Source organism: Phyllobates terribilis, unplaced genomic scaffold, assembly GCF_046119375.1.
Source record: "Phyllobates terribilis strain yellow unplaced genomic scaffold, ASM4611937v1 Scaffold_600__1_contigs__length_992639, whole genome shotgun sequence".
Taxonomy (NCBI): Eukaryota; Metazoa; Chordata; class Amphibia; order Anura; family Dendrobatidae; genus Phyllobates; species Phyllobates terribilis.
The window spans coordinates 401,512-417,951 of record NW_027363360.1 but is presented as its reverse complement, the minus strand read 5'-3'; the positions used below and the strand labels follow the sequence as shown (position 1 = coordinate 417,951).

The window sequence follows — 16,440 nt, the reverse complement described above, 5'->3', positions numbered from 1 at the left end:
TGGCTCGAGCCCTGGTATGTTGGATTCACTTCACGTCATAAATTCCATTATGTTTTCGATCCTAAGGAATTCAGATTACTGCACAATCTCTCCTGAAATGGGAGCACTAATACTTTCTCTACTCTCCTGGTCAGAACTCATAGTAGCTCCAATGGTCCACCATAAATAAGTGTAAGTCCGCTTTAATGTTGGAGTTCTCCCCTCATACATATGTTCTTGTTGAGGATGTAACATATTTTTTATGTATTTTTTTCCAGGTTCATTCTGTATGATAGTTTGATTGTGGTGGGATCGGCCGGCCTCACTTATGTGACTCTGTAACTCCCTGGTAGTCTTTCAAAAAAAGGTCTCCATTACGTCTTCCCAATGCCCGAGGTCTAAATATAAGACACCTCAGCTCTGCACTATTATAAAAAGTTCATTTAAAATGTCTAATATTTCTTCTTGAAACTCATCTGATCTGAAAATATTGGCACTTAGCGATAATTTAGATTGCCAAGAACCACATGCTCTAATTACCCCCGAGAGGTTTCACCACTATTTACTCATTTTTTTTTATAAAGAAGACTGTTCAGCTTGATTTCTTCAGTAGATGTGTTATGGTCTATAGTCACAGTTTTGCCCATCACCCCTTTAACTTCTTTAAAGGAAATCTCTCATCCCCTGGGAGATGTGAGACCTCTAATATGGGCATACAGGTTATAGAAAAGTAAATCTATACATACCTGTATGGCCCATAGTAGAGGTCTGCTTGCAGTGAAATTGAGTTTTATAAAATCTGTCTTCACATGCTTGGTGTCCCCTGGACATGAGCGTTGCGACTGCAGAGCAGTGCAGAGACAAACGGACCGGGAGGAAACAAAGCTCTCCTGATGTGAGCGTCGCATTGCGCATGCGCGGGAAATGAGTTAAACCAGTGCACGTCACAGGTCACAGGTGGGGAACATGCTAAATAAGCAGATAGGCGGGGACTTCTTGGCGTCCGGGGGACGCCAAGCATGTGATAACGGATTTTATAAAACTCCCATTTCACTGCAAGCCGACCTCTACTATGGGCCATACAGGCATGTATAGATCTACTTTTCTATAACCTGTATGCCCATATTAGGGGTCTCCAATCTCCCAGGGGGTGGCAGATTCTCTTTAACCCCTCTACATGGATCTGGACTTACACAGAGACCCCTAGCTTGGGCCACTGTGTTACCTGCTGTTCTGTTGTGTCAGATGGGAAGAATAGTCAGCTATTCAGGTCAGAACCAGGAGGGCAGAGAAAATACAAAATCAGAAGAAACTAATAGTCAGTAAAGGGGCCGAGGTCACAACAGAAACAAATAGACAAACCGGGAGCTGATCACAGAGGACTGAACCAGAGGAGGACAAGGCTGTATCTGGCAGCTTCCCGCAATATGCTTCCAGCTTTAGTAGGGTGCGGTGCTTTCCAATTAACTGAAGCAGGGAGCAGATTACTCCAGCTGGACAGCACACACACCCATACTGCCAGACTGGATGATACTACTGGTCCCAGCAACCCTAATCTTAATGGCTGGACAGAGCCTGCGCCGCCAGAGCTTCTGGTTCTGATGTCTCCTCCTTCACCAGCGCCGCCTGCAGGATGAATAAAGCTCCTGGTGACAGAATTAGACGTTGCAGGAGCAGATCCCAGAGAAAATGGGACCCACCATTTGCAGAAACCTTGATATGACAAAATGAAAGAAAACCAGAGCAGTAGAAATCCCCATAAGGTGACTCCATCTTGGAAATTATAACCTTCAGGGAATTAATCTATAGGAGTAGGGACTATTTTGACTCCACAGGCACTTTCCATAAATTAGCACGCAGTGGATGTTGGAGAGTAAAAATTGCAAAAATGCCATTTTATTACCCAACACACAGTGCCCAGATAAATTAAGTGGGTTCTTCTCACTATAGTAATGCCAAATACATGAATGCTAAATGTGGTTTGGGCACAGTCTTTTAGACTGTGAACTGTAATTGACTTGGTGAATAATTTTTTTTTTATTTTTTTTTTACGTAGCTTGCCATTTTTACAGACACTTTAAGTAAAAATGTTAAAAAAATGTAAGAACATTTTATTCAATAATAATACTTAATTTTATTCTTGGCAGATGACTGTACCAGGAGATCAGAAGGACAACTGACATCTTCAATTTTTAAATCACATGAGATTGAGATCCAACAAGATGCAATTGAAATGAATGCCATTACTCCAGATATACCATCATCCCTTCACAGCAAAGATCAATCATCTAATCCTTTGAAACAGGTCCTGTCTTCTGATTCATTAGCGACTACTAAGGAAAATCAAAGTTACAAAATAAGCATTAAAAAACGAACTGCTCCTAAAGCAAAGAAGCCATTTTCACGTTCAGAATATAGAAATACTGTTCTTAAACAAGAAAAAATTCGCAGATCAGATCTTGCGAGGCAGAGAACTCACACAGGGGAGAAGCCATTTTCATGTTTGGAATGTGGGAAATGTTTTAACGATAAATCAGTTTTGATTAATCACCAGAGAACTCACACAGGGGAGAAGCCTTTTTCCTGTTCAGAATGTGGGAAAGGTTTTAACTACAAATCAGAGCTTCTTATAAATCAGAGAACTCACACAGGGGAGAAGCCTTTTTCTTGTTCAGAATGTGGGAAATGTTTTAACCTAAAATCAGATTTAGTTATACACCAGAGAACTCACACAGGGGAGAAGCCATTTTCATGTCCAGAATGTGGGAAATGTTTTAACCATAAATTGGTTTTGGTTAATCACCATAGAACTCACACAGGGGAGAAGTCTTTTTCCTGTTCAGAATGTGGGAAATGTTTTAGCCGGAAATCAGGTTTAGTTGTGCACCAGAGAACCCACACAGGGGAGAAGCCTTTTTCCTGTTCAGAATGTGGGAAAGGTTTTAACTACAAATCAGAGCTTCTTATACATCAGAGAACTCACACAGGGGAGAAGCCTTTTTCTTGTTCAGAATGTGGGAAATGTTTTAACCATAAATTGGTTTTGGTTAATCACCATAGAACTCACACAGGGGAGAAGCCTTTTTCCTGTTCAGAATGTGGGAAATGTTTTAAACAGGAATCAGGGCTTTATAGACATCGGAGAACTCACACAGGGGAGAAGCCTTTTTCTTGTTCAGAATGTGGGAAATGTTTTAACCTAAAATCAGATTTAGTTATACACCAGAGAACTCACACAGGGGAGAAGCCATTTTCATGTCCAGAATGTGGGAAATGTTTTAACCATAAATCGGTTATGGTTAATCACCAGAGAATCCACACAGGAGAGAAGCCTTTTTCATGTCCAGAATGTGGGAAATGTTTTAACCATAAATCGGTTATGGTTAATCACCAGAGAATCCACACGGGAGAGAAGCCTTTTTACTGTTCAGAATGTGGAAAATGTTTTAACCAGGAATCGGTGCTTTATAGACATCAGAGAACTCACACAGGGGAGAAGCCTTTTTCACGTCCAGAATGTGGGAAATGTTTCACCCATAAATCAGCTTTGGTTAATCACCAGAGAACTCACACAGTGGAGAAGCCTTTTTCATGTTCTTAATGTGGGAAATGTTTTATACGGAAATCAATTCTTAATAAACATCAGAGAAGCCACAGAGGGGAAAAGCCTTTTTCATGTTCAGAATTTTGGAAATGTTTTAACCGAAAATTGTATCTTCTTAAAGGGGTTACTAAGAAAAAAAACAAAAAGTCAGCTCACCCATTGAGGAATCCAAAGCTCAGGAAACCAGCAGAATAGAGAGCAGAAAAAAATCCAGCTTCAATGACTAAAGACCTTACTGTCTGAAACGTGTCTGCTAGAAAATATTTCCCCCTCTAGGGGTTGTGACATCCATGCTGTTATCTCAGATTTTTATATTTACTCAATAAAGCAGTGTTTTTAGAGGATCATTGAAGCTGGATTTTTTTCTGCTCTCCATTCTTTTTTTTTAAAACCAATTATTTTTATTTAGGTTTCAAAAATTTACAGCAAACAGTTATCAATATACATATAACAATTCACATAACGTGTAGTAATACAGTCAAAACCCTCTCCCCCCTCCCCCCTCCCGCCAATACTCCTTATGCCGGGCATACCTGGGAACATTGACAATCATATTACCGCCATCCATGCGGACCATATTTTCCCAAAAGTTCTCTCTCCATGCCTCCGCCTGTAAATGCTTTCCTCTAAATGCATTACCGTACGTGTCTGAGCAATAAATTCCCTCCTAGTGGGGGGTTCCGAATCTGTCCATTTTCGTGCTATTAGTTTGCGTGCCACATATAGCAATCGCGCTATCGCCACTTTGTAATGTTCTGAGACAGGTATTCCATCCACCTCCCCCAAAACACACAGCACCGGGTTTCTGTCAATTGTACATGTATAAGCCCTCTCAATTTTGTTAACAACGACCAACCAATAAGCCACTAGCCGTGGACATGACCATAGCATGTGTAGCAGTCCGGCCTGGTCCGTGCCACATCTAGGGCAACTGGAATCTCCCCTCAAGCCCGCCTTGTACAGGCGCAGCGGTGTTTTGTATGTCCTATGTATTATGTATAATTGGGAGATCCGTGCCTGCTCGCTTAGAGAGATCTTCGGGACATATTCTAGAATTGCCTCCCATTGTTCTGTTGTGAGGGTACCCACCTCCCTTTCCCATTTACTCTTTGCAATGAAGTGATTTCCCCCCAGATAGGAGTGCAGTAGGTCATGATATAAGCTCGATATGACTCCCCTCGTCCCTCCCTTCATACATACAGAGTCTAGTACAATGTCACCCTGAACCGTCATGGCTCCCAATCCACACTGTGCCCTCCAAGCATGTCGAAGCCTATAGTATTGAAATCCCCATACCAAAGGCAAATCAAATTCTTCTCTCAATTTCTCAAAGGTCTTCGGTCCGTTCCACTCTGCAGCTGGCACACATATCTCACTCCTTGCGCCTTCCAATTGCCCATTTGACACAGCTTATTAAGTTCCGGCAGATGTTCATTGCCCAACACCGGTGAGTACTTAGTCAGCCCGTCCACCCCCCTGATCTTTTTAATAGTGTCCCATACCTTCTGAGTCAAGCCTAAGGTAGGATATATTGCTCCCAATTTCTTAAAGGTACCATCCTCTAACGCCTGGACCAGTGGGCGTCTCCCCGACACATGTACCAGCACCCGGCAAGCTGCCCCTCCACAATCGGGTTCTCTCCATCCCCTGACATGCTGGCCCTGTACTGCCAAGAAATAGACCCAGGGATTGGGTGCGGCCAATCCTCCCTCCTCCTTCCCATTTTGCAGCGTTCCCAATTTAATCCTTGCCTGCCTCTTGCCCCATATCAAGGATCTGAAGATAGAATCAATACCCTGAAATCGTTTTTTTGGTAGCCATATCGGTGAGCTGTGCAAAACGTACATTAGTTGTGGCATAAGGACCATCTTAATCAGGTTAGTTCTACCCGTCACCGTCAAAGCCAATTGGCACCATGCGCCTATTTTCTTTTTAAATTTCTCTAGCAGAGGAACTAAATTCAGATCCGTGAATCGTGTCAATGGAAGCGCCACCCATATGCCAAGGTATTTAAATTGTGAAACCAGCTGGAGCTGCTTCCCCCTCTCATCTATCTCCTCCGCTTTTATTGGTCTATCTACAGCCATGACATAAGACTTGTGCCAGTTTATCTCCAGTCCCGAAATGCTCCCAAAGTGTTTAATTACATCCATCGTGCACCCCAATGTCTCTCCTGCATTTTCCAGAAATAACAGGATGTCATCGGCATACAGTGATATTTTTTCTTCCAGCCTCCCAAATTTAAATCCGACCACTCCTCTCTCAGCTCTTATTTTGGCCGCCAGGGGCTCCACTGCCACCGCAAACAATAGCGGGGACAGCGGGCACCCCTGCCTTGTGCCCCTATGTAAGTCAAACATCCCGGACCGTTCACCATTCACCTTAACTACCGCCCTTGGGGATGAGTACAATAACTTCACCCAGGCCATGAATGCGGGGCCAAATCCCATTATTTCCATGATTTTCCATAAATATTTCCATTCCACGCTATCAAATGCTTTTCTAGCGTCCAATGACATCACTATTCTCCCGCCACCATTATCAGCAGGCAGCTGCATATTAAGAAATAATCTTCTCAAGTTAACAGCCGTGGAGCGGTTGGGCATAAAGCCCGACTGGTCCTCGTGAATAACAGTATGCGCAACCCCGGTGAGCCGGGTGGCCAGGATCTTAGCGAGTATTTTGACATCCGTTGTCAACAGCGATATGGGCCTATACGACTCCGCATCCATGGGGTCTTTCCCCTCCTTTGGCAGAACCACTATCACCGCTTCCTCCATTGATCTCGGTAACGCCCCCTTCACCAAAGCCTCATCAAACACAGATTTCAATTTTGGAGCTAGCAGTTCCACCAGCTCCCTGTACACCTCCCCAGGTAGACCATCAGCACCCGGTGATTTGTTATTGGGCATAGACAGAATTGCACATTCCACCTCCTCCACACTCACAGGTTCATCCAACCTCATCCTATCTTCCTCAGACAATTTAGACAGTGAGATGCCTTCCAAAAATTCCTCTACGGCCCCCTCCGTGTCCCGTACTCTTGAATTGTACAGTGCCATGTAATATTCCTTGAAGACCTCCAATATGTCCTTTGTGTCTGTCAGAGTCGTCCCCATTTGGTCTCTCAACCTGTACACCCTGGAAGACTCCCTCTGTGCCGCAGATATCACCGCCAACAAGCGACACACTCTCTCTCCTTCCTCAAAGAATTGGGCTTGCTGAAATGCCCTTTTCCTCTCAGCTTGAATCATGTGCAGTTTATTAACTGCCTCCTGTGCCAATTTTAGTCTATTGTGAGCTACACTCGTTGGCGCCAAAATCATGTCTGCCTCTGCCCTTGTCAAGTCATCCTTTATTTGTTGATCTGCCAATTTAGTTTTGGTCTTACACCGTGAGATCTCACTTATAAAGAGTCCCCTCGTAAATGCCTTCATAGCCTCCCACACCACTGTGGCCTCAGCACTCCCTTCATTCACTTGGAAGAAGTGCTCTAGTTCTTTGGTTATGCCACCCATATCCACCACTTTAAGCCACGTCGGGTGAAGACGCCAACCTCCCCTCTGACCCTGAGCAGATCCCACTAGAAGCGTGACAACCATAGGACTATGATCCGATAGAGTCCTCTGTAGGTATTCCACCTCCCAAACCATCCCATCCATAGCAGTATCCCCAAAAGCCAGGTCTATCCTTGACAGTGTTCCGTGTGTAGCCGAATGACACGAGAAGGTCCTCTTACCCTCATTTCGTACTCTCCACAGATCCACCAGCCCCAGCTCCCCCACGTAGGTGCCAAATGCAGTCATTCCGTCCCGTCCAGCTTCCATACCTGCCGGACGTACTTTATCCCAGTAATCATTCATGGTGTTGTTAACATCTCCCATAATCAACATCGGAGCCTCCCCCCATCTGGCCGTCAAGTCCATTACTGCTTGAAGTTCCTTTTTAGAATAAGGTGGAGGGATATATAAAGCCACTAAAATCATTTTGTGTCCATACAATCTGCACGCAATCCATACATACTGCCCTTCACTGTCTACTTGCACTGCCAGCTCTTCATAATGTGCGTTTTTGTGTATTAGGACTGACACCCCCCTGGAGTACGAGGAATAAGTGGAATGATATGTCTTTAACATCCACCCTCTCGATAGCCAGTGCCTAGTATCTCTAGTGAGATGGGTCTCCTGTAAGCACGCAATCATAGGATCACAAGATCTGATGTGATTCAGAACTGCTGCCCTCTTAATCCTGTCAGATATACCACGTACATTCCAACTTAAAATCCGAACCGTACGGTTACTCATTGTGCATTAGAAAAAACAATCCACCATCATCAAGTAACATCTTTCCATTTTGTTCCCAAGCATACCAGGTCAAACAGCATAAGCAACCCCATTTTCCCGCAAATCCAACCCATCCAACTCCCCCCCTCCCTCCCCCTCCCCCCACCCTTCTCTTGTCACTCTCTTCCCAACGTGAGAGTGGGAGCTCAAAGAACCTGAGCAACATCGTAGTATACCGCATATCAACATGCGCCGTGTCCTCCTCCAGCATTGGCAGTCTCTCCACCACATAATCAATAGTATGCATAGTCCCGAACCATTAATCAAACAAATTAACTATAAAACTATAAAACGTAGATCCCAGCGGGGGTTTCTCCCCCTCCTCTGCGGTTTCGCAGAGCAATGCAGAGCCACAACCCTGTCCAGTGGTCAGGATAGCAGGGTCGTGCATTCACCGTGCCGAGTCCTCAGCTTCTCTCAATTTGCTCCGGTTCCGCTCCAACCACGAGGCGGCCTCTACCGGTGACGGGAAAAAATTGACCTTTCCAAAGGCTTCCACTCTTAATTTGGCAGGATAAATTGTAGAGTATTTCACATTCAAAGAGCGGAGCTGTTTCTTCACTTCACCATACCGTAGCCGCAGCTTTTGCACCTCAGCCGAGTAATCCGGGTATATTTCAATGCGTTTGCCCTCCAGGGTAAGATCTGTCAATTTTCTGGCCTTACGTAAGATAGTGTCCCGGTCTCTGCAGTTCAGGATTCTGGCTAACATCGTACGAGGGCCCTCTCCAGGCACTGGGGGTCTCATGGGCACTCAATGGGCACGCTCCACAGCAAACACCCTCGACAGGTTATTAGACCCAAACTTTCCCAGCAGCCAGGTTTCAACAAAGGTCGTGGGGTCAGCACCCTCAGCTCTTTCAGGGATGCCCACAATACGCAAATTGTTCCTGCGTGACCGGTTTTCCAGGTCATCGTTTTTGTTAGCCACTACCGTGATCCTCTGAGTGTGCTGTTGCTGCGTCTTTTGCACTGAGGTTAAATGATCTTCTGTTACACCAACTCTGCCCTCCACCTCAGTCAATCTGGCTGTAACTTTCTGCATAGAAGCCTCAATGCCTCCCATGTCGGCTTTCAGACCATTCACCTGCTTTGTCAGAGCAGTTAAAGCAGTCTTGCAGTATAAGACAGCCTGGAATACATCTCGCAGAGTCGGCTCTGCCTCATCTGAACTTTCAGCTGCCAGCACAGTGTCACCATCCCCCTCCTCCTGCTGTTCATTATGTAGCACAGGCACAGGCATCTCCTCACCATCTTCCTCCTCATCTCCATGCTTCTCACTGCCTTCACTTCCTTCTTCATCTGCCTTCATGCCCCTCGCATACCTGTGCAGCCGTGCTGAAGCCTCCAGCCTCCGTGCATAGGCTGTGTTCCTCCTTCCCGCCTCTTCCTCTGTCTCGGTGCCATCTTGGGCTGAGGCACTGCTGCAGGCCCCGGCATCCTTCTGCCTTTTGCGGCCCATGTTGGACTCTCTGAGTCTGGCAGAAGCTCGCCTCTGACTCCCGGGACCCTCAGACAGCAGTTCCTGATAAGGGATTTGGCTGGTTCGGGCTCTGTGCAGGATAATTGAAGCTAATGGTGGTGGAGAGGCACTGCCACCCGACCTCTCACATCAAGAGCTAGGCCACGCCCCCCGCTCTCCATTCTTAAAGGGGATGTCCTCTACTTGGACAATGCTTTGTTATTCCTCATGTTTGGCCTCGTTAAATGTGACGCCAGCGCTGACTGGGCTCAGGGCTCACATGGCGAAACAACCTGACCTGAGTCCCGGGAACACAAGTGCTGACACCGATGGAACGGCACCAGTATGGGAGGTTTGTATAATTCTTATAATAATTTTTGTAATAAGTATATCGTTTATCCATTATGTATATATTCAGTGTGTTCATTAATAGAGATTTGAATCCTTAGTTATAGAAATATAGGTTTATCAAAAGATCATAACAGGTCTACTTTTCAGTCATGCTCTTTGCGGTCAGAAGCATCTAACATTCTGAGATACAGTTGTGTAAAACAAAGTGTTTGCCCCGTCCTGATTTCTTATTCTTTTGCATATTTGTCACAGATGTAAATATTAGACAAAGATAACACAAGTAAACACAAAAAGCCATTTTTAAATGAAGGTATTTTATTATTAAGGGAAAAAGAAATCCAAAGCTCCAGGGCCCTCTGTAAAAAAGGCCCCACTCATATACACACACACACACACACACACACACCACTTAAAACATAAATTAACTGTGGTTTATAACATCTTTGGGAACCTGAGTTAAATTTCCCTAGCCACACTCAGGCCTGATTCCTGCCACACCTGTTCTCAATCAAGAAAATACTTTAATAGAACTTGCTTGACAAAGTGAGGTAGACCAAAAGATCCTCAAAAGCTAGACATCATGCCGCGATCCAAATAAATTAAAGAACAAATGAGAAAAAAGTAATTGAGATCGATCAATCTGGAAAAGGTTATAAAGCCATTTCTAAAGCTTTAGGACTCCAGCGAACCACTGTGAGAACCATTATCCACAAATGGCAAAAGCATGGAACAGTGGTCAACCTTCCCAGGAGTGGCCGGCCCACCAAAATTACTCTAAGAGCGCAGCGGCCACTCATCCAAGAGGTCACAAAAGACCCTGCAACAACATCCAAAGAACTGCAGACCTCACTTGCCTCAGTTAAGGTCAGTGTTCAAGACTCGACCATAAGAAAGAGACTGGGCGAAAATGGCCTGCGTGGCATAGTTCCAAGACTAAAACCATTGCTAAGCAATAAGAACATAAATGCTTTTCTCAGTTTTGTCAGAAAACATCTTGATGATCCCCCAAGACTTTTGGGAGAATACACTGTGGACTGACGAGACAAAAGTTGAACTTTTTGAAAGGTGAATGTCCCATTACATCTGGCATAGTAGTAACAGCATTTCAGAAAAGGAACATCATACCCACAGTAAAATGTGGTGGTAGTGTGATGGTCTGGGGCTGTTTTGCTGCTTCAGGACCTGGAAGACTTGCTGTGGTAAATAGAACCATGAATTCTGCTGTCTACCAAAAAATCCTGAAGGAGAATGTCCGGCCATCTGTTTGTGACCTCAAGCTGAAGCGCATTTGGGTTATGCATCAGTACAATGATCCAAAACACACCAGCAAATCCACCTACCTCTGAATGGCTTAAGAAAAACAAAATTAAGACTTTGGAGTGGCCTAGTCAAAGTCCTGACTTTAATCTGATTGAGATGCTGTGGCATGACCTTAAATAGGCGGTTCATGCTCTGAAACCCTCCAATGTGGCTGAATTACAAAAATTTAGCAAAGATGAGTGGCCAAAATTCCCCCAGAGCGTTGTAAAAGACTCATTGCCAAACTGCAAACGCTTGATTGCAGTTGTTGCTGCGAAGGGTGGCCCAACCAGTTATTAGGTTTAGGGGGCAATCACTTTTACACACAGGGCCCTGTAAGTTTGGATTTTTTTTCCCTAAATAATAAAGACCTTCATTTAAAAACTGCATTTTGTGGGTACTAGTGTTATCTTTATGTAATATTTAAATTTGTTTGGTGATCTGAAACATTTAAGTGACAAACATGCAAAAGAATAGGAAATCAGGAAGGGGCAAACATTTTCACACCACTGTATGTGTAGAAGCCGTAACCGTATCTTTTGAAACACAGTATGCTTAGAATATTATCTATAGTCGGCAGCAAGTATTAGTTTTAGCTGCCTGTCATATCTGATTGTGTATATTTTGCATTGCCTGTATAAGCTTGATCGGAATGAATTAGCGTCAGACAGCCTGCTGAGTATCTCACTTGTCTCCTTGTTAAACAAAATAAACAGATTTTTACTCCGGAATTCAGATGATCTCCTATCTCACTTGGTAGAAAGTGAAATATTTCTGTCAATAATTGTTTTTATTTTAACAGGATCAAACATGTGGAATGTTTGTCCACTACTTGGACAACCCCTTTAAACATCAAAATTCCCACAGCGGGAGAAGTCATTCTCATACCAAGAGTGTGAAAAATGAAAAATTAATTACTGGAAAATCAATTTTGTTGACCATCAAAAATAACTCCGATGGGGAGAAACTATATATGTTATTAACAAATTATACAAAAACATATAACATAATTAACCCCTTAATGACCACCAATACTTCTTTACTGACCTGAGATATAAGAGACTAGCGTCCTCCAACCGGTGACAATCGAGCTGTACACTATAGCTGACAACTTGCTGCATTGGCCACAATCAGTGTTGGAACAGACCATGACTGTTTAACTCCTTAGATGCTGCTGTCAATAGTAACTACAGCAATTAGATGATTAAAGGGAAGGTGGCATAAAAAATGTAAACAATTAAAAAAATGTAAAGTATTAATGTTTTGATTTTTTTTAAATATCATTTGTTTTTAATGAAGTAAAATATGAAAAATTTTACAAGGTTTGGTATTTCCACTTTTAAACACTAGGGGGAAGAGCTGCTGAAATTTGCCATGAAAACCTAGTGTACAACTAGCTCACATTACGACTGCAGTAAATGTGGGCTGGATCTGCTCTCATGTGTGTGATGTCGCTCCTCTCCTCCCCTTCTGGGTGTTTGTAACAGGATAAGAGAGGATGAAGTTTAGGATCACAGTGTGGAGCCATTTTGTTGGTGATTGCCAGTGATACTGACAAGTACAGTGTCACCGAGGACGGCCGGCAGCGCCACTTCTGTTAGTGCTGCTCTCTGTATCATAAGCTGGGGTTAGATACTGTCGTGGTAGCCCTTCCAAGAATTTGGATTGAGATAATTATCTCCCAAATCTTCAATTTTTTGTTCAAATTAAATAAATAAATACGATGCATCGGAGAAATAAAATAACACACAGCCAGTGTCTGAGTGTACAATTCTTGTCTGCCCTCAGAACCCAAGCAACAAGTACTTTATTACACCCCCAGAAGACAGGGGTGGCCAACATTACCTAAGAAAGAAAGTATTTTAATTGGAAATAACAGTCGTCCTTGAAAGCAGCTCCGTCTAATTTACTATACTTTTAAAAACTAAGGAAAGCTTAACACGAAGACAGCTCTATATTTCATACAATGCCGTGTTATCGCTTTTATGAGTAACACTTATAAGGCTAATATTAAATTAGCAAAAATATATAGGTAGATTTAATTGTCTAAAATAATAAAGCAAAGTATAAATATTTACCATAACAATACGCGGAGTGTTACACACACTGGGATTATTCACAGCACATGATACACTACACTGAGCCCTATATCTAGATATGTGTAGTGTATCACATGATGGGATTAGATACACCAGTCCGGGGTGTATCGCACACGACGGGATTAGATACACCGGTCTGGGGAGTATCGCACATTTTGTTGGTGACCGCAAGAGATACTGACAAGCACAGTGTCACTGAGGATGACCGGCAGACCTGATCCTGATAGATGGTGCTGCGAGCTGCATCATAAACTGGGGTTAGATATGTGGACTGTATCACATGCACGATTAGATACGCTTAGAGTAACACATGCTGCTATTAGATACAGGACTAAGTGTAGTGTATCACATTATGGGATTAGATATTGAGCTCAGCAGAGTGTATCACACAGGATGGGATTACATACACAGTTTCTAATGTATGTATGTTACACCACTGCTCCCATAGAAGTGAACAGAGCGGGGTCAGACATTACACCACTGCTTCCATAGAAGTGAACAGAGCGGGGTCAGACATTACACCACTGCTTCCATAGAAGTGAACAGAGCGGGGTCAGGCATTACACCACTGCTTCCATAGAAGTGGACGGAGCGGGGTCACACATTACACCACTGCTCCCATAGAAGTGGATGGAGCGAGGTCAGACATTACACCACTGCTTCCATAGAATTGAACAGAGCGGGGTCAGGCATTACACCACTGCTTCCATAGAATTGAACAGAGCGGGGTCAGGCATTACACCACTGCTTCCATAGAAGTGTACAGAGCGGGGTCAGACATTACACCACTGCTTCCATAGAAGTGGACAGAGCAGGGTCAGGCAAAAAAAACAAACTTGTTGTCCAAGTCTCAGGAATTCCACATATTCACAAGGATCAGACGGAATCTACAGGACGGTGAGGAGTGTGTCTCCCAGCATACAACCACTTGGAGATCTGCGGAACACAGAAAAGCCACAAAGGACCATCCATTGACGATTGGATCAATCCAGGAGAGGAAAAGCCATTCCATAGGTGAGAAATGGATGTTATTCATGACTATCCTAAGAAAAGTGACATACAGTTTAAGTTTGTTCATAGTCATACAGATGCACAATTATGGTCTATTTGTATAGCCAGTGTGAAGCAGAGAATCTTAGTATTGATAAAAGGTGCATATGGTCTGTGTGTACAATAAGGCTGTGTGCCCACGATGCGTTTTTTAAACGTTTCCGCAGCGACAAAAACGCTGCAGAAACGCTTAAAAAAACGCATGGTAGAAGGTCTGCCATGTTCTCCAATGATAATCTGCATGTGCTGTGCACATGCCGCGGAAATTTCCGCTGCGGATTATCATTGCGGAAAAAAATGCAGCACTACCAATTATTTTGCGGAAGTACTGCGTTTTCACAGCCATTGACTTGCATTGAAACGCATGGAATCCGCATCACTGGATCTGTACATGCACATTCCACGCGTTCCAATATGCGGATGGTACCCGGGTGTGGAAGACAGGAGACTCTCCTCCGGACCCAGGTACCGTAGTACCTGTAAAAAAAGAATAAAATAAATGTTATATTTACCTTCTGATGGCCCCCGCTGCGCTCGTCCTCCCATGCAGCTCGCAGTGAACTGTAGGACCTGGGCTGTTGTCATAATCATGTGACAGCAGGTCCTTCAGTGCAGTGTACTGCGATCTGCCGGCAGCCAGGACCGAGCGAAGCAAGACTCCGGGGGCCATCGGAAGGTACTGTAAGTATAGATTTTATTTTTTTATTTTTAACCATTCTTTAAGGTCACACTATATAAAGAATAAAGGTTTGCATGGATTTATATAGTGTGACCAAGTTGACAAGCACTTTCCAAGTGATGCTAAAAACGCTTGGAAAGCACTTGTCAACCCGCATGCGGAAATGCATGTGAAGAACACTTCACATCCGCATGTCCCTGGCAGGAAAATGCATGTATAATCCGCATGTACAATCCACATGTAAAATCCGCATGTACAATCCACATGTAAAATCCGCATGTACAATCAACATGTAAAATCCGCATGTACAATCCGCTTGCGTTTTTTCTGCCAGGGAGATGCAGAAACACTCAGGAAAAATCCGGAGCATTTCTGCATCGTGGGCACATAGCCTAATTTAGTCTTTGAAAAAACTGACACACAGAAAGCATGGATTATCACACAAGACATCAGTCATACTGACAAACAGGTGGACACACAAGAGACCAGTCATACTGAGACACAGGACACTGATGGGGATTACTTTGATTGTCCAAATTGCTTGATTTTGGCAGAACATATTGAACAATTGGATCAAATTTATACTCGGACAGAGCTATTGTCCAAAATACACCAAGACATAAAAAAGGTTTCTGTAAATACAAGATTAAATAGTAAAAGTGAAGAAAGTGCCTCCACATCATTTTTACCAGACACACAAGATCCAGATATTTCAGTAGAAAGTTTACAGGGAAATGAATTAGAAAGAAAAAAATTACATGACAGAGCAGCACGGATCAATTAATGAAAATTGTAAAAGACATTCCAAATTACAATGAGAAGATGGATGCTTTTGATAATGCCGACATTTTTGAATCCAATACAGATAAATTCAATCTTAGGCTGCGTTCACACATTGCGTATTTTCGCGCGCTTTTTTGCGCGCTCTTTTTGAAAATACGCAATGTGCCTTGTGTCTGCCAGCAAAGTGAATGGGAAATTCACTTTGCCGTTCAGACACTGTGTGATTTTACGCAGCGAGAAAGCGCAGCTGCGTAAAGAATTGGCAAGTCAATTCTTTACGCAGCTGCGTCCCGCGCTTTCTCTCTATTGTGCCCATTATAAGCGATGGAATTACACAGCGGTGTTCACACACTGCGTAATTCCATCGCTTTTTTACAGAGGCGCAGGATGGATACTCACCTACCCGATGTCAGGGGAGAGGCGTCCGGTCCGCTCCAATCCCGCGCTTCCAGCATCTGCCGGTGAGCCGATCAGCTGTTAGCTAACCGGCTTGTAACTGGACGGTCAGCTGATTACAAGCCGGTCACGTGACCGTCTGCTGATCGCTTCACGGCAGATGCTGCAAGCGCGGGACGGAGCAGACGCATCTCTCATCCATCGGGTAGGTGAGTACCCATAGTCTGTACATACACTGCTAGGGACACACACGACACATAGACACAGACAGTACACACACGACACACAGACACAGACAGTACACATGTCACCCTTCATTTTCACACTGCGTTTTTTGCTGCGCTTTTTTATGCAGTGTGTGAATGGAGGTGCTTTTTTTACCTGCTTAAAAAAAC

At 43.9% G+C, this 16,440-nt stretch overlaps 1 protein-coding gene across 1 annotated transcript in view; it reads left to right on the top strand.

Annotated features, from left to right (window-relative positions):
* The window catches only part of LOC141233442 (uncharacterized), a 111,855-nt gene that overhangs the window by 18,860 nt on the left and 76,555 nt on the right, over positions 1-16,440 (top strand). Inside the window, exon 7 of the mRNA XM_073667901.1 lies at positions 2,127-3,422. Within this exon, the coding sequence (XP_073524002.1) occupies positions 2,127-3,422 (1,296 nt within the window). The remainder of the gene's footprint in view (positions 1-2,126; positions 3,423-16,440) is intronic.